This window comes from Strigops habroptila, chromosome 14 (assembly GCF_004027225.2).
Source record: "Strigops habroptila isolate Jane chromosome 14, bStrHab1.2.pri, whole genome shotgun sequence".
Taxonomy (NCBI): domain Eukaryota; kingdom Metazoa; phylum Chordata; class Aves; order Psittaciformes; family Psittacidae; genus Strigops; species Strigops habroptila.
The window spans coordinates 11,741,859-11,767,824 of NC_044290.2; the positions used below are offsets into that span (position 1 = coordinate 11,741,859).

General features: G+C 58.1%; 1 protein-coding gene and 1 long non-coding RNA gene across 2 annotated transcripts in view; both read left to right on the top strand.

Moving 5' to 3' along the window:
• The first annotated feature begins 5,914 nt into the window (after positions 1-5,914).
• On the top strand, positions 5,915-6,620 carry LOC115616752. The gene is made up of 2 exons (XR_003994377.1): positions 5,915-6,026; positions 6,491-6,620. It is a non-coding gene; the product is annotated as an uncharacterized LOC115616752 (long non-coding RNA).
• A 2,415-nt stretch (positions 6,621-9,035) lies between these two features.
• The window catches only part of SLC38A10 (solute carrier family 38 member 10), a 34,742-nt gene continuing 17,811 nt past the window's right edge, over positions 9,036-25,966 (top strand). Inside the window, exons 1-10 of the mRNA XM_030506431.1 lie at positions 9,036-9,259; positions 10,243-10,360; positions 13,440-13,485; positions 14,877-14,970; positions 16,720-16,863; positions 18,525-18,649; positions 21,444-21,546; positions 22,320-22,502; positions 24,344-24,455; positions 24,623-24,729. Of these exons, the coding sequence (XP_030362291.1) occupies positions 9,155-9,259; positions 10,243-10,360; positions 13,440-13,485; positions 14,877-14,970; positions 16,720-16,863; positions 18,525-18,649; positions 21,444-21,546; positions 22,320-22,502; positions 24,344-24,455; positions 24,623-24,729 (1,137 nt within the window). The 5' untranslated portion in view covers positions 9,036-9,154. The remainder of the gene's footprint in view (positions 9,260-10,242; positions 10,361-13,439; positions 13,486-14,876; positions 14,971-16,719; positions 16,864-18,524; positions 18,650-21,443; positions 21,547-22,319; positions 22,503-24,343; positions 24,456-24,622; positions 24,730-25,966) is intronic.

Consider the following 25,966-nt stretch of genomic DNA (forward strand, 5'->3'; position numbering starts at 1 on the left):
CACCGGCTGCTGCTGCAGCGAAGGGAACCGGGGGGGGGGGGGGGAGTGGAGGGGGGGAGAGTGTGGGGGGGGCGGTTGGTTGGGGGGGGTTAAGGGGGGTGGTGATGAAGGGGGGGGGGACCCCGCCGCGCCTCCCCGCTCACGCCGCGCACTCCGCCGGGCGGCGCGCCCCGCATGCTAATAAGCTCGTGCCCCACGCGCGCTCCCGCCACACACACACACGCACCCCCCCCCCCCCCGTCCTCCTCCCTGATTGGCCGCCGCGCGGCGCTCGCGCCCCAGCCGCCAACAACCCCCTCCCCCCCCCCCCGCGCTTCAGTTTCATTCTCCAACTACGCTCCTCTCGCGCGCCGGCGCGTCACGGGCGCGCTAGGCCAATAAGCTGGCGCCCCGCCAGGCTCTCCGCCAATCAGAGCGCTGCCAGCGTTAAGACGCGGAGCGGCGGCGCCTAATTCAAGCCCGGCGGATGAATGGGAGGGGAGGGGAGGAGGGAGGGGCGCGCATGCGCGGCGCGGGGCGGGGCGCGGGTTGCGTTGCAGCGGGGGTCGCAGCGCGCCTCCGGTTGCAACGCATCGCCCCGCCCCCGCGCTCTGATTGGCTGGCCGCCCGCCAGCCAGCTGCCAATCACGCAGTGTAAACAAGGCGCTGATTGGTGGGCGGCGATGACGCGCCCCGCGCGCGGTTTCAAGGCTCCCCCCCTGCGGGAGGGAGCGCGGGGAGCCGGGGCCGGTTTCGAGGCTCCCCCCGGCACCCCCCCCCTCTTCCCCGGGCGGACCCGGCGGCGCGGCCGAGCCCGGGGACCGAAGGCGGCGGCGGCGGCGGCGGCGGGAGCGGAGCGGGCCCGCGGTGAGACCCGGCAGGGCGCGGTGCGGGGACGGCGTGTGCGGTGGTGGGGGCTGTGTAATGGGGGGTGCAGTGCTGAGGGGCCATGTGGTGCAAGGGGGGGTGCGATGGTGGGGCAATGGGAGGGCTGAGGTTAGAGAGCTGTGTAATGGGGGTGCAAGGTTATGGGGCTGTATGGGGGGGGATGCAAAGCTAGGGGGCTGTGCAAGGAGAGGGTGCAGTATTGGGGTGCCATTTGGTGCAAGGGGGGGTGTTCAGTGTTGGGGCAATGGGAGGGCTGCGGTTGGAGGGCTGTATAATGGGGGGTGCAAGGTTATGGGGCTGTGCAATGAGGGGATGCAATGTTAGAGGGATATATAATGGGGAGTGCAAGGCTATGGGGCTGTGCAGTGACGGGGTGCAATTTTGAGGGGCCTCCTGGTGCAAGGGGGGTGTGCAATGATGGGGCAATGGGAGGGCTGCGGTTAGAGGGCTTTATGATGGGGGATGCAATGTTATGGGGCTGTGCAATGACGGGTGCAATGTTGGGGGGCCATGCCGTGTGTGTGTTGGAGAGTGTGATGTCGGGGGGCCATGCGGTGTAAGGTGGGGGGGTGCAAGGTTATGCGGCTGTATAATAGAGGGTGCAATGTTAGGGGGATGTGTAATGTGGGAAGGGAGAGTAGGATATTGGAGGGCCATGTGGTGCTAGGGGGCTGTGCAGTGTGTGTTGGGGGGGCATGTGGTGCAAAAGGGGACTATGCAATGTTGGGGGGCTGTACAATGTGGGGGGGAGGAAATGTGATGTTGGGGGGTCGTGCAGTGCAAGAGGAGATGTGCATTGTTAGAGGAGGGCTGTATAATGGGGGGGATGCAATGTGTGGAGAGAGAGTGACATGTTGGGGGGCCATGTAGTGCAAGGTGTGGGGGGGCAGTGCAATATTGGGGTCCATGCAGTGCAGTACAGGGGGCCATGCAGCGGGGAGGGCAGGCAGCAGGCAGCAGAGGAGCAGGGGGAGGCCGGGGCCGGTACCGCGTCCCCACCAGGGCCCTGTGTGTTGTGTTGGGGTTTTCTTTTTGATACAAGGCCGTAATTGATTGAAAATGCTCAAATAAATCCAAATAATGTGTAAAAGTGATTCGATTACACGGGAGCTATTCATTACACCGGGACGGCAATCGAGTTAGGAGGGCGAGCAGCTGGGGGACGCAGCACAGCCCGTGGGGACCCTCTGGCACGGCACGGCCGGACCCGCGCACACCGGGACGCACGGACGGGCACAAGGACAAGCGGCCGGGGCCATGGCACCGGTCCATGCGCTGGTGCACGGGATGTGCAGCTGCAGCGGGGAGCCCAGGGACACACGGACACACGCATGGAAGGACATGGGTCACACCAGCGCACCCACTCTCCTCCATGGCGGCGTGGGGAAGGCCGTGGTGCGGTGCCGGCAGCGCTGCATGGGGCCAGCACCGCGGTGCCGCAGGGATTTGTCCTCTGCCCGGATGAGGAGCAGAGCAGGAGCTGGGCTGCAGGAAAGGGGACGTGCTGGGACCCTCCTCCCTGTTTGCTGACCCCAAAAAGCTCTTTTTCCTCCTCGATTATTCGCACCGTGGGGTTTCCGAGCCGGAGCCGGAGCGGAGCAGCCCGGCTGATGCGGGATGAGCTCTGTGGCTGGATCAGAGGGAAGCCTGCAGCAGGGAGAGGGGCTGGCTGCATCCCAACCTCCCGGCAGCATCCTTCCCTGGGTGTGCACCCCATGCGTTGGGAACCATGCTAAGGCATCCCCCTCAGATCCCTCTCCATCTGGGAAAGGGCTCCAGCCTGATAAACAGCGTTACGGATTAACCCAGCACACGGAATTGCTGCTGAACAGGAGCGCGGTGCAGATCCCGGCGCTGGTGCAGATCCCAGGCTTGGGATAACACGTGCTGGGTGCCAGCAGTGCCGGGGGTTGGGGCTGGCGCATTATTCAGCCACTGGTGCTCAAGGAGCACTGGGGAAGGGTTTCTGCAAGAAACCCCCGAATCAGCAAAACCCAGCGGCTGCGGGGCTCTTCCTGTCCCCGGGAACACCGGGGGAGTGGGAAAGGGCTGGGGAAGCTCCCAGTGCCGGGTGGGAACACTGGGAGCCCCGAGCCTGCACCCCTGGGCAGAGTGAGCAGCCCCCCATGGGTAATTCCCCCCCCATTAGCAGCCCTCCGCATGGGCAGGTTCCCAATGGGCAGCCCCACAGCGGGTGCTCAGACACCCCCACTGTGGGTATAATTCCCCCCGTGGGCACCCCCCCAGCGTGGGCTCCCCAAGGGAAGTTGCTCAATGAGGCGAGTGCAGCCGAGTGCAATTAAAGCCGGTTAATTGATGCTCCCCCCAACCCCACGTGGGCCCCGTGGCCACCTTTGTACCGGGGACAATGGGCTTTGTCCCACACCGGTGCTCCCGCCCTTCCGCAGCGCCCCGGGGACCTGGAGCTGCTGCACGGCTCTGAGCCCTGCGCCGGTGCAGGCACAGGGGCCGTGGGGAGCACGGGAGCACCGGCACCGCGGCAGGAGCCAGGCTGGGGCCGCGCCATCACAGGGTGCCCTGAGCACCCTTGGGTACCAGGACTGGGTGCAGGGCAGGAGCCGCACAGGGGGGGCTTCCTCTGGCCTGGGCGTGTTTAGGGGTGCAGTGAGGAGGCTGCAACCTGTGTGCTGGCACCTCGACCTGGCGGGTCCCCAGCTCCCTGCTCGGCTGGAGCCACTTCCCGTGCTCCATCCTCCTGGGAGCTGCTGGTGCCCCTTGGAAAGAAGCCTGGAGGGTCCCACGCAGCCCTGCTGCTGCTCCCGCATGGCCCATCTTGGGCTCTGTAGCATGGCATGGCATAGAATGGCACGGTATGGCACAGGAGAGCATGACATGTATGGGATAGCACGGCACAGGATGGCACAGGACAGCGTGGCACGGCACAGGTTGGCACGGCATGGCACAGGATGGCACGGCACAGCACGGCATGGTGCAATGCGGGCGGCTCAGCCTCCTGGCGCTCGGGACAGGCGGGTTTCCAGCTGGCTGCAGGTTTGCTGCGTCGTGCAAAGCTGCCGGTGACCAAGGGTCGTGTTTGCAGGCACCGAGGGAAGGAAGAGGCAGCTCAGCGCTGCCGTCACCTCCATCATGCCCCGGGCCCGGGGAGGTTTCTGCATGCAGGGGGCACGGGGCTGCTTTTCCTTGGGGGTCCCAAGGAAAACGGCAGGAACTTAACTCCCGTTGACTGTCCCATTGTATCGGCCGTGGTAATAATCAGGTTTTGCTAATGCAATTGCTGCTGCGGCACGAAAATCCTACTGGAAAAATGTATTAGAGCAATTATCTGTCTCACTCCCCAGCCGGGTGGAGCGTTAATATTCAATTGTGAGGTGCAAGTCCTATTATGTTAATGACTTTGGTTACAAAAGTCGTTAATGGGAGACGTTTTCCTTTATGGCGCCGCATTAGCCGGGGTGAGCACCAGTGTGGTACCGGAGCGCATGGTGGGATGGAGCGGGACATGCTGTGAGGGCCGCGGTGGGACCAGGTCCTCTCCCCGGGCTCTGCACCAGCCCCTGTGGCACCGTGGTGCTGCCGGTGGCCGGGGCCATGCGGGAGGGCTGTGCCGGGCAGCGGGGCGCTCCGGGGCCCCGAGGAGGGCGCGGGGCGGATTAGCCACGCTGCGGCGCATCCGGCACTCCCTCTGCTGCAGATGCCCTCCTTTGTTCTCTCCCAGAGCCAGGGGAGATGCTCCGGCGCTTCCCCGCCTGCCGGAGAGCGCGGCGGTGCCGGCCTGGGGCTCACCGGCATCCCTGCCTTCACCTGTGACAGCGGGGCTGACCTCTGCCTGGCTGCTGCGGTGCACCGTCACAGGCAGGCCTGGATGGATGCACGGACAGATGGATAGATGGATGGCTTGTCCCTGGGCTGTGCTGGAGGAGCCATGGGCTCGTGGTGGCAGGACGCAGGGAAGGGGGTGAGAAGTGCAGCCAGTGCCCAGCAAACCTGGCAGTGGAGGTAACACCCCTTGATCTGCCCATCACTGGCCACTGCCACAGCTCCTGGATGGGAATGGCAGTGCCGTGGCCGGCGCAAGGCTTGAGCCCCGCCATGACAGGCAGCATCCCAGAGCACCAGCGGGGATTGGAACCATCCAACAGGGATTTGGGAGCTGCCTGTGATGGTGAAACCAACCGTGACCTTCACCTTTCCATCAAAGGGCTCGTCTCAAGCAGCCGTGCTCAGCACCGCCAGCCCAGGGGTGACTGAACACCCCGGCTTTGCTGCAAGCGTGGCCCAGCAGCAGCAGCCCTATGGCACGGGCATGTGGCCAGCCTGGTGCTGGGGCTGGTCGGGAAGGAGGAGATATCTCATGGCCGGTGGTTCCTGGACACAGCCGGGTCCCAGCATGCAGCCTGGCACACGGCATAGCCCTGCTGTCACCTCTGCTGCTGTGCCTGCTCAGCACTGGCCTTGGCCCACAACCCACCCAGGATAGAACCCAAGGGATGGGGCTGGTGCTGGTGCTGCTCCTCACCATGGCCCCGCAGGTCTGCCAGGGCAGGAGGGTGCCACTGTGGCCCCAGCACATGGGTCTGGCATTACGGGTGCATGGGTGGGCACATCTCCTGGGGGTGGCTGGTGCACAGCACCGCAGGGGGGACAGGGCACCCCATGGGGGACACATGGGTGCGGGGGGCGGCTCCGGGGGGCTCCGTGCTCGGTGTCCCCGGGAGAAGCGGGGACACGAAGGCAGCGGCGGGGCCGGGCCCGCTCCGTGTCCCCGGGCCCGGCGGCGGCGGCTCCGCGCACGTGGCCGGGCCGGGCCATCCCCATCCGCCCCACCCCCTTATCCCCCCGCGCTGCCATTGGTCCTCCCTTCCCCCTCCCGAGCTCCCATTGGCTACAGCTCCCTCCACAAACAAAGGCCGGCGCCGGCAGGGGGCCCGGCGCACCGCTCTGATTGGTGGAACCGAGGCGAGGGGGCGGGACGAAGGGGCGGGATGAATGCGGGCGGCCGAGCCGCGCCTGATTCCTTATAAGGGGGTGGGCGGGGCGCGCCCATTCATGCGCGCAGGGGAGAGGCGGTTCCCATGGCGTGGCTCCGCCCACTCGGGGGCGGGGCTTGGTCCCGCGGTGCGGGTGGGTGCGGGATGACCGGTAGAGCTCGGTGCGGCCGGTGCGGCTCCGTGCGGACGGTACGTGCGGGGACGTGCGGGTGGGCAGCGTGTGCAGGCGCGGGCGGGGCGGGCGGGACCGCACGGTGCGTGGCTGCGCGTTGATCCCCCCGCAGCCTGTGCCCCCCCCCCCCCCCCCGGTGAACCCCCGGTACCGCGGGGCTATGTGTACCGCCACGGCCCTGCCTGGGTTGTACAACATCGCCGTGTGTTGTGCTGGGAGGGGGGTCGGGGTCCCATGCAGCCCCACATGGGGCTGCTTTCCCCCTAGCTTGGGGTCACCGACCCCCGAAATCCACCCTATGGCGAGCACCGGCTGCGGGGCCCCACGGCCAGGACTTTGGGGTGACACCCGAGGGAGCCACCACAGCCCCTCGTGTGCCCCCAGCAGGGTTTGAGCTGTCAGACCCCCACCCGGGCGGGGTGACTCGGGTCCCACGTCCCTGATAACGGCCGTACATTGATTTCTGTTTCCCATCCACCAGGTACTATCCCGACGCACGGGAATCCCAGCCCGGGCCAGAGATAGGGGCTGAACTTTAGTCTCTGAGCAATTAAGGTGCCTGAAACTGCACTTCATTAATGGTTGTTATGCAATAAAACCGATAAAACTGCCCTTATTTGCAATATAAAACCGCAATTTGTTTTAATTTATGTTTATAACACTCGCCGGGTTGTTCCCGGGCTCTGCCAGGGATCCGTCATCAGGGAGCAGGGCGGTTCGGTGCGAGGTGCTGGCTCCCATGGGGACACTGAGCTGCACCCACCTCTGGGCTGTGGTGTGGGGGTCCCGTTTCTCCAGGCCCCCCACCTTCTGTCCGCTCGCTCTGATGCCGGTCTGTGGAGCGTGGCTGTGCCATGGCACAGCGAGGTGACAGCGGCGGATGGGTACATGCCCCTGGCCACCGCAGGTACCACTGGGGGAACAGGCTTCTCTTGGAGGGGATAAACCTGCCACCGGTGTTGCTGGAGGCAGGACGGTGCCCACCCGGCCCAGGGGGGTGCAGGCAGCGCCAGCCCCCGGTTTGCCCCATCCCCGTTGCGGTGGCTGGCCCGCGGCGTGGGGCCGCCTGTGATCCGTTTATCCGGTAGCTGATGGGTTGCAGGCGAGCGGCCGCAGGTGGTTTGGATCACAGCGGGGCCGGGGACACGGCGATTGGAAACACATTGTCCCGGCACGCAGCGGGAGCCGGGCAGCGCCGAGCCGGCCTCACCCCATCCCAGTCACACACATTGGCACCTCCATGCACCAGTGACCCCGTGTCGGTGCCCGCCATCCTGGTGAGTGCCGGGGTCACCGCGCCACCCGCTGTACCGTGTCCCTGAGCTCACTCAGCGGCGCTGGTGGCAGGGTTGGAGCTGCAGGGTGACGGAGCAGCGGCTGGTCCCTGTCCCACACGTTGGGGTCACGGCTGGTGGCTGTTGGTGCTCACTGGGCCACTGGCTTTCATGTGCAGAAGCCACCTGAGCCCCTTTCCTGGCCAGTGCCAAGTTTGGGGCTGTGGAACGTTAATTGGATAAACATGATTCCCCTCTAACTCGCTGCAGATGTCCCAGCACCAGAGCAAGGTGCTTTCCTCTCCCGGCATGGTGGGTCCTGCCACGGGCACCCAGCGGTGGCTCTGCCCTCCACGGTGGGAGTTTGGCCACCTATGGGTGGGAGATCCCTGGCTCCAGCTCCACACCAGCACCTACAACCCATGGCAAAGGGTTGTGGGGTGCTCCTGTCCCCATAGCATGGACACACGTGTGTGCCCATGTGCATATGCACATGGAGGTGCCTGCACATGTGAACATGTGGGTATTGACACAGATCTGTGGGTCTGCACGTGCATTTACACACATGTGTGGGGTGAGCACATGTTTACATGCTGCTATAGGCCACCCCTCTTGCAGGGGTGCCCCATGTGGGGCCTATGGCAGCTTTTGGGAGTATGCATGGACCTCACTGTGTGTCCCTGGAGGCACAGGGGAGCCCCCCCTAACAGGGGATCCCCTCCCCATCCCGTGCCTGGGTTCTGCTCCCACCGTGGTGCCGGGAACGGGAGCGCAGCCGGCACCTGGAGGGAATTATCCAGGCGTGTTCACCTCCTGCAAACCTTTTGTCGGGCGAATTCCTGCGGTTCCCCATTGCAATTGCTGCAAATTATACAAGTGCCGCGTGCTCCATCCCAACGGAAGCGTGCCGCTGGCGTGTGCTGCTCCGACCTGCCGCCGCGCGCGGCCCCCGGGAGCCTCCAGAACCCCCCGCAGCCCTCCGGCTGTGCTCCTGCTGGGGTTTGGGAGCCCTTGGTGCTGGGTGAGCGGCCGCTGTGGCTGTGTGGGTGCTCAGTGGGGTTTGGCACACATGGCACCCAACCATGGTGTGGGGCTCAGGGTGCAGCACCCACATGCTGGTTATGTGCACCCCATGGGGCGCTGGGGAGAGGATCCTTGGGGTGCTTGGACCTGCTGATCCTGTGGGATGCGTGTGTGTGTGTGTGCGTGTTCATTTGCATGTGTGCATGTGCATGTACATGGCTGTGTGTACATGTGTGTGTATGCATGCACATGCAAGTGTGTGCACATGTGTGTGTGTTTACATGCACCTGCATGCCTTTACATGCACCTGCATGCCTTTACATGAATGCATTTAAACTCATCTGAATGCCTTTGGATGCATGTGCACTCATCTACATGCCTTTACAGTCATGTGCATACATTGACATGCATCTGCACGCCTGCCTTTGCATGCACATGCATACTGCTGCATGCAGTTACATGCACCTGCATGCCTTTACAGGCATATGCATGCATTTACATGCATATGCATGCACCTCTATGCCTTTACACGCACCTGCATGCAGTTAAAGGGACATCACGCCTTTACACGCATGTACATGCGTGTGCGCTCCTTCACACGCACCTTCCCGCCTGGGTGCCCCGGGGGGTCCTCCCAGCCGGTGGGAGTGTCCTTCCCGGCGCCGCTCTGCTCCGCGCGTCTCTCTGTCCGGCCCCGGAAGCGCCAGCGGAGCAGCGGAACCCGGAAGTGCCGCTGTGGCCGGTGCCGGCGGCGGGGCGGGTCGGGGCCGCCATGGCGGGCGCGGGCGGGTGAGGCGCGGCGGGGCCGGGACCGGGGCCGGGGCCGGGGCCGGGGCCGGGGCCGGGCCATGGCGGCGGCCGCAGCGGCGGGCTCCAACTGGGGCCTCATCATGAACGTGGTGAACAGCATCGTGGGGGTGAGCGTGCTCACCGTGCCCTTCTGCTTCCGCCAGGTGAGTGCGCGCCGGGGCTGCCCCGCGCTGGGGCGGTGCAGCGCGGAGCGGGCGCCTCCCGTACCGGCTGCGTGGGTTCATCCGTCCCCAGGGCTCTGAGGCAGAAGCTCTTCCCTGTGAGGGTGCTGAGGCGCTGGCACAGGGTGCCCAGAGAAGCTGTGGCTGCCCCATCCCTGGCAGTGTTCAAGGCCAGGTTGGACACGGGGGCTTGGAGCAACCTGCTCTAGTGGAAGGTGTCCCTGCCTCTGGCAGGGGCTTGGAACTGGGTGAGCTTTAAGGTCCCTTCAACCCAAACCTGGGATTCTATGGTTTCTCCCTATTTTTTTGTGGGTAAAAGGATAAAAAGGGAATTTATCCATTTGATAAATGGGTAATTTCAAACCAGCTGCACTTACACCGAGCTCTGCTCCCTACACGGAGCTGCTGCCATCCCTACAGCCACGCTGGGTTTCAGTACAGCAGGAGAAGGGGCAGCAGCATTAGGCTCTGGCATCACCCCGGCGTGTTTAAAATCACCCGCTTCAAACCTGCGTGGTGTTTAAGACCCCCTCGCTGTGGACGCGTGAAGCAGCGGGGCAGGGCAGTGCTGAGGCCGAGCCGGGCAATTGGTTCACTCTATCAAATAGTTCTTATTTAATCAGTTTACAGCAGGGTTTGCAGCTGGGGGTCAGGACTGGGCTGTGTGCTCTGTGTGAGCCATGGGAGGTTGGAGGGAGGGAATGTGGGGGTCCTGCTCCACAAACGCTCCCGCTTCACCCTTCGGTGCTGGAGCCGGTGCAGCTGGAAGCTGTGGGAAGCAGGTGGCTGCTCCACGTTGTCCTTGGGCTGTGGAGAGAGCAAACAGGAGCTGGCACACATCCTGCTCCTCCCGCCTGCTCTCAGGTGCAGGCAGAAGCGTGGCTGGGGATCCGTGAGGGGGGCGGCTCTCGGGCTGACTCCCCATCTCCTGCTGGTCTCTTCCCCCCCTTCTTCTCCCGTTGCAGTGCGGCATCGTCCTGGGGGCTCTGCTCCTGGTGTTCTGCTCCTGGATGACTCATCAGTCCTGCATGTTCCTGGTGAAATCGGCCAACCTCAGCAAGCGCAGGACCTACCCCGGCCTCGGTGAGGATCCCCAGCTCTGGGCTTGTCTGTCCTGGGTTTTCTGGGTCTGTCCTGTCCTTCACAACCTTCACACTGATGCTTTTGGAATAGCACACGGTTTCCCGATTGTAGCCTTCAATTTGCCTTGTTTTCCTCTGTCAGCCTCTCCCCATGTCCCCAGGGGAGCGCGAGGGTTTAATTCTGCTCTCGGCACTGAAGTTAATGGGCACAGAATTGTTTTGACTCTGCAGGGCAGGGGAGGAGACGCGGCGCCGACTGATCCAAACCCGAGCTCTGGGAGCTGGCGGGGCGGGTGTCTGGGCTAAATTACTGCTCTGGGCATGAAAGCCACGAGCTTCCCCACCCAGGGTGCTGCCGAGGACACCGGGTGCTGCCAGCGGGGGCCTGGCGTGGAGCTGGGGCTGCCTCAGCCCAGCAGAGCAGGGAGGAAACGGTGCTGGAGCTTCCAGGCGGCCAAGGAAAGCAAAACATCTGCAGGATGCATGTGTGGGGTTTGGGGCAGAGCTCGGCGCCAGGGCTGGCCTCTGCCTGGGAGCTCTCCTCTGACTCTGAGCGACTCGGGGGGGCAGGAGGAGGTGATGGGGTTCCAGTCCTCCCTGTTGGCTTGTGAAACAACAGGGAGAAGTCGTCTTTGACTCGGTTTCCCTTGTTTCTGTGGGGAGGAGGGAGCTGGCTGGCACTGCCCGTGGTGAGAGCGCTGCAGAGGCGCACGGCTCGCTGTGTTGCTGACAGATGGGTTTCCTCCATCCTCAGACAGCCCGACGTGATGCTCCCGGGCTGCCTTCTTGGCTCCTGCCCAGTTGTATCTGCTCGAAACTGAAAAGATCAAGCAGCTCTGTGGTCCTGGAGGCTGTGCTGCGACGCTGAAGGAAGGGGGAGCCCCCCAGGTAGCGTCTGACTTGGCCTCACCGCTCCAGCCCAGCTGCCCCCTCACAACAGGTCTTTGTGTGCTGCTTCTCCCAAGTACAGAGAGTCCCCTCCACCTTGGAGCGTCTCCCGGGAAGAAGGGATCCTCTGCTCTTCGGAAGCCAAGGGACTCGCATACACAGCGAGCCAGTAATGCCTCTGAGCTTCCTGGCACCTCCTGGCACGCAAAGGCTGGCGCTGAAAGAAATGCCTCTGCTCCCTCCCTCTGCCCTGGGAGAGGTGCCACTGGGAGGGCTGGCCCTGGGAGGAAAGGCAGCGCTCCTCTGGTGCATCCTAATGCAGCAAGGTTGAGCAGCTCCACACAGACAGCCTTTGTCACCGGGGGCTTGTTCCCGGTGCATCTGCGAGAGCTGCTGGCAGCGCCTGCGCCGGCTCCGGGGGAGGTTTTGGCAGCGCTGAAAGATGTCACAAAGTTTTGCAAATGCCCTTCAGCGAGGCAGCCCCTTCCGGAGGGGCACGGGGGGGATCCCGGCGCCCCGCAGGAGCCGGGCCTGCAGCGGGCTCCTGCCTGGCCCTCGTGTCGCTGCTTGGCAGCGCTGGGCGCCTCAGGGCCTCGCCTGGATGTGCGGGCAAGAAGGGAAGCGGGATGTGCTTCCCAGGCAGCTTTTAGCCAGGAGATGAGGTAGTGCCTGCCCCGAAGCTGCTGAAAGCAGCCTGGGCCTTGCAGGATGCCTGTGCTGGGTGCTGACCCCCACAGCACCCCGGAGGCAGCTCTGCTCCCTGCAGGGACAAGGGCTGGGCCACAGGTTCCCCATTCTAGTAACCACACTTGGTTTAGAAGAGCTTCTCTAACTCCTGAGCAGCCAGCTCTGCCCAGCTCGTTGGGCATGCAGAGGTCTCATTGCGAAGATGCTCCATTTATTTACACTCACCACTTCCTTCCTGAGAGGATAAAGGATCTGATTTTTCCGGCATCACCAGATGGGCACACGTGGTACAACGTTTGGAGGCTTGTTCTCATCGGAACGTCCCTCCGGAGCAGCCGAGGAGGCTGTGCCTGTTACCTGGAGGCACATGAGGTGTCTCATTGACGACCCGCTCTCCAGGAGGGATGTTCTCCTCCTGCTGGTTCCTCCCTGCCCCTTTGGCTGTGTGACCGAAGCCCTGAGGGCTGTTGCCTTTTCCTGCAGCAGTTGAGGGGGAGCCAGGCAGCGTGCCTGGTGGTGGCTGCTCCCCAGCCTGTCACCCAGCCATCAGCTATTTTCGGTGCTGCCCCACATCACAGCTCTGGGTTGTTTCCCTGCTGTGGGTCTCCTGCCATGCTTCTTGCTCATTCTGCGGGAGAACATCTTGTTTCTTTAATGTTTAGCTCGAGCAGAGTCCAAAGAAATCAAGAGTTTGTAAGTTAATACCTAAAATAGCAGGAGATGCTTCCAGAAGGGAATGAAGCTGGTTTTCTGGTGGCTGCAGGAATGTGTTCTGTACCTTGAGAGAGCTCAAAAGGGAATCCAGGGTGGTGGTTTTCGTGCTGGACCTCTGCAGTTCAAGGCTGAGAGGATGGGGCAATGTGGTCTGTGTGTGCTGGAGGTTTCAATTCCCATTCTACCCCATTTAGGTCTAAAAATACCAGCGGAGTTTTCTTGGCATTTTCTTTTTCAGAAGAAACACAATGATTTAAAGCCTGGTGATCATTTTGTGCTACAACCCAAGCATGGGAGGGGAGGGAAAAAAAAGGTCTCTTGGCAGCAGCGCTTTGGTGTGGGCTGTGAGCACTGGGTATTCTGCGTATGGGATTGAACGTTCCGGGCAGCAGCTCAGAGCTCCCATCCAGCAGCGTCAGGAGGTCCAGTTTTAGTGGGAAGATAAAAATAAAGATGGGAGTTTGAGTGAGATTTTGCACTGCAGAAACGTCTCAGCACACAGCCTCTTACCCAGGCGCGTTTTCTCTGCCTTCAATGGTTGCCATGTGTGACTGCGACTTCACACCACCTCTTTTTTTACATCCCAAAAGAACCTGCTTTCTATCTTTGCCTCATCTTTGTTCCTGTCTTCTGTGGGTTTCAGTTCTCGGTCTGAACCAGCGAGTGGGAGGGCAGGCAAGAGAAGCAGCCCCACACCGGCGCCGTGCTGCCCGCTCGCGGGTATTGTTTGATAGCAAACTGGATCTTCCTTTGACTAACTGCAACTCTGTTTTTGTTCCCTCTTACGCCAGCATTTCATGCCTATGGAAAAGCAGGAAAAATGTTGGTGGAAACAAGGTAATCTGCTGCTTATTTAAATATGGTTCAGTTTTCTTTAATGAAGAAAGTGCTGCTCTGCTCGTGGCTTTGCTGCGCTCTCCTTTCCTACCCTCCTGCCTCCTCTGCTCCCAGAAGCCTTCCTTCCACCAGGATTTGCACAAGAGCAAAGTGAGATTCCCTAAGCACAGCCCCCAGGTATTGCCTTCAGCGTATCCCACCCTGCTCCTGAGTGGAGGCAGGAGCACTTTCCATTGGGGAATGGGTGTCTTGGGGGGAGAATCTTGTCTCTGTTTCAGGACAGACTTGATGGGACATCCTTAGAGCTCTTTGCTGGAGGTGTCGTGTGCCCAGGCCAGTCAGTGGTGCTGGCTCCTTCCCTTTTCCCAGCTGCAAACCGCTGCACGACACTAAAAATACACGGAATACTTCTCAGATGTTACTTGTCCGTGCAAGCAATTGCTGTAATTGCCATGGGGATGTTATAATTGGAGCGGGGAGAGAAAGCGGCCCATGCAATCAGGAATGGGAGGAGAAGCAGCTCCTAAGACAATCTTCTCATTAGAGTGTGGTCCATCTTGTGGGGAGAAGTTTGAGAGCTGAGTTGGGATTGAGGCTTTCCTGGCAGCCCCCAGCACGGGGTGTGGGGCTCAGAGCCTCTTGCTCCTGCTTTTAAATGCTTTGTTGTCCAAGAGCTAAAGGGGGTTTTGCCATCTCCAGGGTTTGTTTTGCTGTGGCCCCAAGCAGCAGCAGTTAACCCCGTGCATGGGCTGTTAGCAGAGCTGCATCTCGCACCAGGATGTTTGGGGAGGATGGAGGTTCTCTGGGTTTTGTTTTAGTGGGGTTGAGGCAGAAGTGGGGGCCCTTCACAAGGCAGAGGATCAAAGCCTGGTTCCCCTTTCAGCCCCAGCAGCGATGCAGAGGCTGCTCATGCAGCTGTGGGAGCAAGCTGTGTCCCTGCAGACAGAAAACCTTCTGTGCTGCTGGTCGCCAAATGTGTTTTCAAGGTGGCTTCAGCAAAATTTGGGGTTGTCTCCATCGTGCCTTGCAGAAAGCTGTGTTGGAGGGTGGGTGTTCACCAAAGCAAGGCACAGCTGAGGCCGCTGCACCTCTGAACACGAGTAAGTGACTGCACAAGATATTAAATTGCTTTAAATGTTCCCTTTGAGCTGTTTCTGTTTAATCCTTATGGATGTTCCATTGCCACAGCCTCAGTTGCAGCAGCCCCAGGCAGTGTCTCCAGGTCTCTGTGTTGCCTTAGCACTAACAAAGCCTCCTCCTTCTCTCACGAGAGCTGCACAGAGTACAAATCCACTGGGAATGTTGCTGCTGACGTGCACACGGGAGCAGGAGCTGCATCCCGGGGTTCTGCTCCAGCCTCCTAACCCCTGTGTGTTGTGTTGCTCCTGCAGCATGATTGGGCTGATGCTGGGGACGTGCATCGCCTTCTACGTGGTCATTGGTGATCTGGGCTCCAGCTTCTTCGCTCGCCTGCTTGGATTTCAGGTCAGTAAATGCTCCCTGGATCACATCCCCGGCGCAGGCAGTTCTTCCTGCATGGAGCTGTGTGTGCCTTCGGCACAGCAGAGGGTGTCCTGCCTTGGTGGTGTGCTCAGCAGCCCGTGAGGTGCTGTGGGGTCATTGCGTGGTGCAGAGCCTGGAGCTCTGGAAGTCCTGGAAGCCCAGGCATATGGTGAACAAGCAGATGTGTAAAACCTCCAGTGAGGCACTTCCAGAGAAGGAATTCTTTTAAACTTGGTCCCTCTTGATTCTGGAGCAGATTCCTGGGGGCGATGATGCTTCCTGTCCTAATTCCTGCCCCAGCAGGCAGTAACAGCTGGTTCCTTGGTGGTTCCTCTGCCCAAGCTCTCACCCCCCTGCAGCCCTCTGGCTCAAGAGGGATTTTTTCCCTGTCCCTCGCTGTTTCCTTGTGCCTGCTCCTCTTTAAGATAAAATAAGCTGCGGGACGAGCCTGGTGTTGGCTCGACACACACGGCAGCAAGAGGTGCTCGTCCTGGGCAGGAGGCTCTGCTGCTGCTCCTGGAGAGCTGTGAGGCAGGGTGTGAGGCTCGGAGCCCTGCGGGGAAGCAAATGGACATGTGGAAGGGGTTTTGGCTGTTATCTGCTCCTCCTGATGCTGCTAAGCTCCGATTAAGGGCCTGTGAAGTTAAAAAGATGCATTGTGGCTGCAGCCAAATGAGGTATTAAATATTTCCAAGCATTTCGGAGTGTTCTGCTATAATAAATACCAGTGTGAGGTTTTGATTAATTTTCTGGGTCGGAATTTTGAAGTCTTCAATCTCCTGTATCCCAATTAAGTTTAGTTTTTATTAATTGCATGAAAATACCTAAATAGCTTGTGCTGGATTAGCGTTTAAACACCACCCCCCCACCAAATACTTCCACTGAGGATGGGTCTGCATCCTGGCTTGTACCAGCAATAGTGTGGCCAGCAGGACCAGGGCAGGGATTGTTCCCTGTACTCATCCCTGGTGAGGCTGCACCTCGAATCCTGTGTCAGTTCTGGGCCCCTCACTACAAGAGAGACATTGAGGTGCTGGAGCGGGGCCAGAGAAGGGCAGCGGAGCTGGTGCAGGGCCTGGAGCACAAGTGTGATGAGCAGCTGAAGGAACTGGAGTTGTTCAGCCTGGAGAAAAGGAGGCTCAGGGGAGACCTTAATGCTCTCTGCAACTGCCTGACAGGTTGCAGTGCGCTTGGGTCAGCCTCTTCTCCCAAGTAACAAGCAATAGGATGAGAGGAAACAGCCTCAAGCCGCACCAGGGGAGGTTTAGGCTGGAGATTAGGAACAATCTCTTCACTAAAGGGCTGTCAAGCACTGGAACAGGCTGCCCAGGGCAGTGGTGGAGTCACCGTCCCTGGAGGGATGTAACATGTATAGATGTGGTGCCTGGGGACGTGGGTTAGTGGTGGGCTGGGCACTGCTGCGTTAGGGGTTGGACTCGGTGATCTTCAAGGTCTTTTCCAACGTAACCAATTGTGTGATTCAGTGACCTGTCACGCACTGTGCAGAGCAACAGTGGCACCCAGTGACTGTGTGAGCTAATCACAGAGCTAGCCAGGAAACAGCGCGCCTTCAGCATCCACTCTGTCAATACCTACAGGAGCAGAACCTCATGTTTGAAATCCACCCTGGCTTTGCGCTGCTTCTCACGCTGGAAGCATCACCCATGTTGGGGTTTGGGGGTGTTTTAGTATCCCCCCTGCTCCAGTTCTTCACACAGGTCCCTTTTCCAGGTGTCGGGTAGTTTCCGGATAATCCTGCTCTTTGCTGTCTCCCTCTGCATTGTGCTTCCATTGAGCCTCCAGAGGAACATGATGGCCTCCATACAGTCCTTCAGTGCCATGGCTCTCATCTTCTACACGGTGTTCATGTTCGTGGTGAGTATCGACGTTGGGAATGCTGTTTGCCTGGGGTTTGAACACAGATATTCCCACTGGAGCAGCCTGCAGGTGCCAGCCTCAAGTTTAAAATGTCCTTTCTCATGATGAGTGGTGCTGGTGCTGGGCACCATGAGTGATGGGGTGCCCGTGAGCTGGTGGAGGTGCAGCCTGTAGAAGCTGGCCAGTGGGCCTGTGTGCTATTACGCTGTGGTGGCACAAATAATAAGAAGCCACAAATTGAGTTGTGGTTTGTTCTGCTTGTTGGTGTCTTACAATTTAAGGCTCTGAACTTGGAATCAGAGGATGGAAGATGTGAGGAAGAGTGCCTGGAACCAGAAGGACTTTCATCGTGTGTTAGTGTTTGGCCTTGAATACCTCAGTGCTTCTGATGTGCAGGGGGAAGGCAGCTCTTGTTAAGGACTCCTGCGTGTACTTTGCATGCTTCTCTGCAGCTGATGGGTAATGGCTTTCAGGCTGCAAATTTGATCTTAGACACCAGCACTTCTCTTTCTTGAGCACTGAGTGCTTCATAAAGCCTGCAGTCTGCTACGTGGCCTGGGCTGGTTCTTGGATACGCCTAGAAAAGGCTTTTATTGCTGAGGTGAAGGATTCTTGACCATTTAGATTAGGTTGGGTAAGCTGAGTGTTACCTAAAGCCAGCCCCGTTTAGCTTGGCCAAGCCCCATTGCACAGCACCTTTTACTGAGAGCTGGAGACTCTCATTTGCTTTTTAACGACTTCAGTCTCACCTCACACACACTCATGTGCTTTGCTCGTGGAGCCCCAGCCCTGAAATCCCACATTTCAGGACCGGGATGGCTGAAACAGAAGGAAGCAAAGGGAGGTGGGGCAGTTCTTTCCAGCTCACTTCTGTTCAGCAGGTTGTGCTGGGTCACGCTCCTGAGCTGCCCTGTGAGGAGGCTGGCACGGTAACTGCGTGTTCACACCAGAGCTCCGTGCCAGGAGTTGTGCCTTTACGAAAAGCACAACACTTTGGGAGAGTTGGCTGCACGAAAGCGTAATCTCTGGGGATTAGAAAACCCCCATTCAGGGGATATTATAAACAGGCATTCAGACATATTTACCTTCTGTTTCCTATGCAACCCAGTGCTGGCCAGCTTCCCTGTCAACGGCAAAGGAGCTGCCCTGGCCTCGCCTGGGTGCCTCGCTCCCCCTGTTTCCCTGCAGTTTATCCTTGGCTTTGGTGAGCTGCTGGTGTTCAATGGCTCTGGAGCAGCAGTGTGCAGGTGGGGTCCTGTCGCAGGGACCTTTGTCTCCCTCCTCTGCACAGGATTCTCCAAGGCAAATGTTGCTTTCCAATAGGATTTAAATCTTGTTTTATAAAGTGCAAAAGAAAGGGCTGGGAACAATAAAACTCTCCCAGTGAAATGTGTCAGTGGAAATGGTTCCACCCTGGTGTGTGCTGCAATGTCTGATGGCACCAAACAAGGGAGGGAATGTCATCGAGCTGAAATCCACCCGGGCCCCTCGGTGGCAGGGGGCCCTTGGGGCTTGCAGGGAGCTTTCCTTAAGCCTGTGGGTGGGATGGGGCTGTGGTGGGCAGCACGAGCTGTTGCTGCCACACGCTGCACCACATCACTGCTGCTCGGAGGGTGGTTGGGGTTGGGTCTTAACCCCTTTTCCTTCTCTTGCTGCAGATCGTGCTGTCGTCCTTCAAGCACGGCCTCTTCAGCGGGCAGTGGCTGCAGCGGGTGAGCTACACGCGCTGGGAGGGCATTTTCCGCTGCATCCCCATCTTTGGCATGTCCTTTGCCTGTCAGTCGTAAGTACCTGCTGCTCCTGCTCCTGCCGGGGTGGTGCACGGTGAGGTTATGTGAGGGCAGAGGGTCACTGCGATAGGTACCATCTGGTTTCCTCTGCTGTTTTAATCAGAATCCTTTACAGCCCACTGAAGTACAGCATCTCCTTCAGTTGTGACCCTTTTGTTACCTGCATGGGGGAGGGAGTTCTATTTCACTTGGAAGTTATTGTACTTGAGATCATTTGGGCCAGGCACATCCTCAGCGTAACACACGTTGTGGTGCAGCTGCATAAGTGATGAATTTCCCTTGTTCCTCGGAGGGGATGATTTAGTGCCAGGCCCGGCAGTGGGGCTGTGTCGCCTCGTGGCTGCAGGGCTCCCTGCAGGGCAGTGTGTGCTCCTGCTGCTCTCTGCTTCCCCAGTCTCGTTGAGAGCCCTCAGAAGATCACACAGACGTTGACTTGGAGACTTGTTCGTGTGTTTCCAGTTACCTGCTTTCAATGAGGGCTTCCACTGGCTTGTGGAGGGACATGGTGGCAGACCAGGCTGTTTGCACATGTCCAGCAGCACTGCCTTCTGCCCCAAAACAGCAAGTGAGCAATACGTGCCTGGCCAGAATGGTGACACACTTGAAATAGAAGAGTAACTCCAAATGTGGACAGGGAAAAGACCATCCTTGTTTGGAAGGCTGGCAGAGTCGGGCTTTCCCCCCTGTAGCTCTAGCAAACGGGTAGCATTGCCAACAGTAAATGAATGTGACAGATAAAATTTGCTCAGACTGCTGTGTTTACACCCACATGCGAGTTCCAAATCATCATTTTCCACTTATTGGCTCTCTTGGCAGCTTGGTTCCTACCCGAACACGCTCCAGTCTTGCTGTTTAATGTCTCCATTACAACTGGCGAAGGGAATTGTGCTCATTTGCAGCTTTACCTTGTTAACATTGTAGAGTTTGTAAATTCCAGTATTTTTTCCTTCTGGTAGCCACACAGTGCCCAGCACAGTTTTGCTGGGAGCTGGAAATGCAGGGAAGGAGTTTGGTCTGGACCGGTGTGCACTTACCTAAATACAGGCTGCACTGCAGCACTTGTGTGGCAAGCTGAACCTAAAGCTGTGTGTTTTTCCCAAGCATCAGGGCAATACACTGTCCCCAGCCCAGGCAAGCTTTGTAAGCAGGTTATTCTCAGCTAGGTAGGTTTAGTTTTGCTAACCTCTGAACCACCTTTTTAAAAGAGGAATAGTTCTAACATAAAGCAGAAGTCCTTCTCCTTCAGCACGTAAACGCAGCATACATCTGATTCTAGCACTATGCATCTAGCTTGCAAAACTTGACCCTGCTTTACCTGTGAGTATGCTACCTTTTAAAAGCTATCCTGTTGTTGCCGGAGTTGCAAAGTAGGTCACTGCTCTACAGTTATGTAGCATGGAAATCTGCTGTGGAGCTGGGAGCATGAGGGCTCCAGGGTTACCTCTGCTGCAGCCCGCTCGTGTGACCTTGGTCAAGTCACTGAACCCGCTAAAGAGGAGTCAGTCGAGCTTTCCAGGAGAAAACTTCCCATTTCTGGAGATGGCCATTCTGGTGCAGATGGGTGCAGAAATGCTGCATAATAGAAGTCAGGATGTTGTTTGTGGCCTCTGTAGCAGCAGTTCCCTGCAGGTTGGGTTAGTGCTGAGCTCAGGGAGCCTGTACACCATGGTCCCGACTGGAGGTGCAGAACAGCAGCTCTGAGTTAGCTCTGGTCATCTCTGAAGCAAGGCTGCTCTTAACACTTGTGCTGACTTGCCTGCTCTCTGCTTGTGCCCTCTTTGAGGTGCAGTGTAGCAGGTAACACGAGGAGGGGTCCCTGATCCTTCCCTGGCCTTCCCTGCAGTCATTTTGCTTAAAGATAAACCCTGGGCATGTCAGGACACGCTGCCTCTTGCACCCTTGTCCTCTTGCTCCGCCTGGAGCGGTGGTGGTGCTCAGTTAGGTGACTGCAGGAGGCTTTGCAGGGCACTTTTCCTTTGAGCAGAACCATTTGACATTAAGGGATTAAGGTTTAAGGATTTTTGTGCTTGGCCTCAGCTTGACACACTTCCTGGTAATAGCTCCGGTGCCCACTGGAGCTGGGGATACCCCTTCCCATCGAACTCGATGCTCCCCCTTTCTCAGAGAGTTACTTCACTAACACGAAGCCGGGATGTAGCCACTTGAATTAAAGTAATAAGAGGTTAATGAGTTGCTAAAATACGCACCTGATGTCAAAAAGTACCTTCCGAGTGCGTGGACACCCCGAATCCCGGTTGATGGGCCCTCCCAGCTTTCTATGAACGCAGCCCCAGCAGCAGCAGCGCTGAAACACGGCAGGCGCTGCATTGCCTTCTGTTTGTTTAACTTCTCCTTTAGTCACTGCGATGCTCTAACCTTCTTCCTGCTTTTACTCTGTAAACACTGCGTTGCTTTAATTATCAGCCTGGAGAGCTCCAAGAACAATAATCTCCAATGCTCTGCCTGGCCTGGAGCCACTGGTGTTTCACTGGAACAAACGGTCATTCATTGTGCAACACTTTTGAACCAAAATGTTTACATCACACGTTTAGCTCCACGTGGTGGGGTGGGGAGAGCAGGAGTATTTTTGCAACACTTAAAGTTATGAGTGTTCTGAAATCTCTTGGCATTAGCAGTATAAATTGTGGCATAGCAGCGAGTGTTTATGCTCCATAAGGGGAAGGTGTCAGGGATTCTTTGCTGCTGGGCTGAGGCAGAATGTGCTGGAGTTGGGGTTTTCTCTCTCTGTGCGGAAGGTTTCCTTAAATAATTTACCCTTTTCTACAGTCAGGTCTTGCCTACCTATGACAGCTTGGATGAGCCGTCTGTTAAAATCATGAGCTCCATCTTTGCTTCTTCCCTAAACGTGGTCACCACCTTTTACATCGCGGTAAGAACCGTCCCTTCCCCTTCTCTTTCCTTGCCAGAAGTCGCGCTCCGGAGGGGCAACGGGGATGATGGTTTATCTCCAGTTGGGGCTGCTTTCTGCTTATCTGTATTTATTCTGAAAGACGAGTCGTTTTGCTGAGAGCAAAGTTAGATGGGAGCTGAGGAACCCAGCAGTGCGGGAGGCGTTTGGAGAGTGCACATTTTGAGCATGGTGCGTTCCCTTGGGTGAAGGGGGAGCGGAGACCCGGCTCCTCCGTGCACATCAGCGCGCTGTCTGCCCCCCAGGGCCCAGCCTGGAGCTGGGGGTGCTGCCCAGCGTGCAGGAGAGCTGCTTTCAGCCCACTGCGGGTGGAAAGATGTGGAGGAAGTTATGCCTCATAAAGCAGCAGTTAATAAAACGGAGTTAATAATTGCTGGGAAGAGCCCGGCCTGGTGAGCTGGGCTGCTGTGGGGAGGCATTACAGCCCCTTTCCTGTTGGAGGGGGCTGGTCCATGGGCCTGGCAGTGAGCAGAGCGTTGTTGCTCCCTCACTGCAACGTCCTCCATGAAAGCCCCCTGTGTTTGGTGAGAAACTTGCCTCTGCTTTTGGGAAGGCCCCACAATTCATTAACTGTTTGGGGGTGCCGCAGCAGGTGGCACATGGAGGTGGCCTCACGCTCCCTCCTTGGCTGGTCCTAACTCATGGGAGATCACTGTCCTCCACCCTTGGTGGAGCAGGTAGGAATGTGCTTTGGTGTCTAACCCCATCCACTCCCCTCCCCTCCTGCGACACAGGTGGGCTTCTTTGGCTACGTGAGTTACACTGAAGCCATTGCTGGGAACGTCCTAATGAACTTCCCTTCCAACCTCGTGACGGAGATGATCCGAGTGGGATTCATGATGTCGGTAGCTGTGGGGTTTCCCATGATGATCCTGCCGTGCAGACAGGCGCTGAACACCCTTCTCTTTGAGCAGCAGGTAAGAGGCTCCTGTGTGGCCAGGAGCAGCTTGGTGTGCACCTCGGAAACTTGCTTTTTCACTCTGCCTTCTGCTGCTGACCTGGGCTACAGACGTGCCTTGGTTCTGTGAGGCTCTGACGACTGCCTGTGTGTGACTTGTGGTAGGTATGTGCTGTGCAGAGGGACAAACCCTCAACTCACACTAAAATCATAGGAGCCTGGTGTGTGGTAACAGCGCAGCAGGAGCCCTGGGGCACTCTGTAAATCCTGCGCTGCAGAATGGTGAATCTCTGGTACTTTGAGGTCCTTGTCCTGTCTGCGGAGGAATTTCATGGGCAGCAGTGCTGGAGTTGTGAGTCTGATGCCTGGTCTGGCTCTGCTGCTCCCCAAGTCCCGTGGCTGCTGCTTCCCTGCTCCGCTGGGCATTCTGGCTCTCGTGCAGAAGTGTTACACAGTTCAGAGCCGAGGTGCCTCTCCCCCTCAGAAAGAGGGAGAAATGTGCTTTTGGGAACAGAGGAGCCTCCTTATTTCCTGCTGCTCCGGCTGGCATCCTTTAGCTGGCCAGCTCGATCTTGCTTTGCATTTAGCTTAAGCTTCTGTTCCTGGCCTCAGAGCTCAGCCCAGCCTCATTTCTTCGTGCTTCTGTGTGTGCCTGCTCATTTCTGCTCTGTAATTACTGCTCTCATCCTTGCACCTTTGTCAGGAGCCCCCCGAGCATCCTTCTCCCCTCTGGGTTCAGATGTCCCCTTCCTCCCGTGCCTGCCCTGGCTGTTTGGTGCCGAAGCCGACGATGGAATACAGCCCTCTCCCACACGTTCACCTTTCCCAGGGTCAGATCTTCAGACAGCCTTTGTGACTATAGTTGGTCTGTCTGATTTAGACTGTAAGTCCCTTGTGGCAGTAGCGTGTTCTCCTCTGTGTATTGTACGGCACTAAGCATGCCGATGGTATTCAGTAAATAACAGTAAGAGATTGTGGGAATGTTCTGAGGCCTTTGTGTATCTGCATAAATAGAAACCTCTTAGGGCAGGAAATAAAACTTGAGCAATTTATAGCTCTAAATCCTGCCACTTCTGCCTGTGAGAAGCCCCCGGCTCTTTTCTCACGTCGGGAGGGCCTGAGGATGGGGGAAGATGATCAGTGAAAGCCAGTGGGTGCAGAGCAGTGAGCACTGGAAACACTTGGGAAGGCTTTGGCTCTTGCCTGGGCTCAGCTCTTTGGGCTCTGAACGTCACTTGTGCTTTCCTCTCCCATCTGTGCAGCGAGGAGAGCAGGGACCCGCTGGTTCTCCAGGGCATGTGGGTTTGCTGGGTCCTCTGCGCTTCCTGCTCGGGGTGTGGGGATGGGATGGGAAGCTGAGGGCATCTGGAGACCCTCCCGCACCAGCAGCTCCCCAGCAGCACCCATCCTCCTCTCTGCCATCCATCAAGCTGCTACATGTGGGGTAACGTGGTGGGAATAGCTCCTGGAGGTGCTGGGGACACCTTGCCATAGCAAAGCCCTGCGTCGCTCTCCCTCCTGCCTCCTCAGCTGCTTTCTCATGCCCTGGGCCTTGGGGTGGCTGGACAAGGCTGGGCATTGGCACAGGGTCTGGGATACAGCTGCACAGGTCACATCTGGGGCAGGATGCGAGCAGCAGCTTTGGCTCCGTGCCCCCCAGGACTCTCTTTTGGAAGTTTCAAATGCAGTTGCATGTTAAAACTGCTCAACCATGTTAAGAGCCCCCCCAGCACTCACCTCTGGAGACCATAGCATGGAGGTGGTGAAGCTGCTGGAGCCTGCTGGGGTAACTGCTTGGGAACTTGGGGTCGTGATGCAGGAGCTAAACTCATTTTCCCTCTCCCACCTTTTCTCTTCCAGCAGAAAGACGGCACCTTTGCTGCAGGGGGCTACATGCCCCCGCTGCGGTTCAAAGCCCTGACCCTGGCTGTGGTGTTTGGAACCATGGTGGGAGGCATCATGATCCCGAACGGTGAGTGAGGAGCTGGGGACGAGCTGGCTCGGCTGCGTTCTCTGCTCTCTTTGCTTTGCTTCTCTGCTGGGGTGACCAAGCTGCCCGGGGGCTCTGGCAGCCACGTTGTGCTGCTGCTCCAGCAGCCCTGGAAGGGACCTTTGCTGACTTCTCCTCTTCCTCACCAGTGGAAACCGTGCTGGGCCTGACGGGCGCTACGATGGGAAGCCTCATTTGTTTTATCTGCCCAGCTCTTATTTACAAGAAGATCCACAAGAATGCACTTTGCTCACAGGTCAGTGCTGATGCTGCTTGACATGCCCCTCAGCCCTCCGCAGAGCCTGGGAATGTGGTTAATTTGGCTGCTCAGCACCTCCTCCAGCCTCCCCCTCCAGTCTCCCCAGTACAGGTGGGAGCTGTTCTGGTCAGCTGCTCTGAGCAGCGTCACTTACAGAATCCTTTAGGTTGGAAAAGACCTTTAAGATCATCAAGTCCAACCATTCCCCCAGGACTAAAGGGTGTGCAGACAGCAGAGGAGGTGCTGGCTCAGTGTGTGTGCCCTGTGCTGGAACACCGGCTCTTTTTGTCCGTCCAGCAGCAAGTGAAGCATTCATTTGGTACATAAAATACTGCTTCTGGGGGGCTTCGGGTTCTGTACCCACAGAATGGGAAATCAGGCAGCCTGTAAAACCTTGACGGGCCTTTACACCCCAACCTGCCTGGGCTGGGTAAAGCAAACACAGCTTCTGAGCGGTGCAGTTCGTGCTGCTGACCCTCAGCTCTGCTTTGAACCAAAGTACTAATAAAAGGGAACACACATGGAGGTGTTGCTCCAGGATTTGTACAAAATTGGGGTCGTTGGGAGGCTGTTGGAAATTCAGCTTTTCCTTTTGCTCCACTTTGAATTGCCCTCCTTGGGGACTGAAACAAAGTGGCTCTTTGCTGGGCTCAATCTCTCTTCTGCTGCAAATACAGCGCTTTGTGGGGCTGAAATTAGCATGTTTTGGGCTTGTTTTTTCTAACAATAACTTAATCCACTGCCTTTTAGCAGGGCTCTGCCCCAGTGTTACCAGTCACGACAGCTCTGGGCTGGGAATAAGGTTTGCAGCAAAGTGCAGAGTCAGCAGGGGGAGAGCAGGACATTCTTGTGGGTCCTCCGGAGCTAATGGCTTTTTCTGTGTTTAATGACTTGTGGCTTTGCAGCCGTACGTGAAGGTCTGGAGCAGGGTGTTTTTTCTTTCCCCGTGCTTTCTCTGACACAAGGAAATAGTCCAACTTTCCAGCTCTCACTTGGAATTGTGACACTTTGCTCCGAAGTTCTTTGAGTGAAACCCCGAGCAGGAGCCGGAATGCCAGCCTGGAGTTTGTAGGGAAACAAAGAGCACTTTCAAGAATCGCTTTCTGTTCCGGCTGAGCCAGAATGTTTCTCTGTAGTGCCTTGAAACTGCACTTGGGATGTGCTGAGCTCTTGGGCTGGCCACCCCGAGGCGACCGTCAGCTGCCCGGGGCTGGACGCTGGTGCCTGCAGTGTG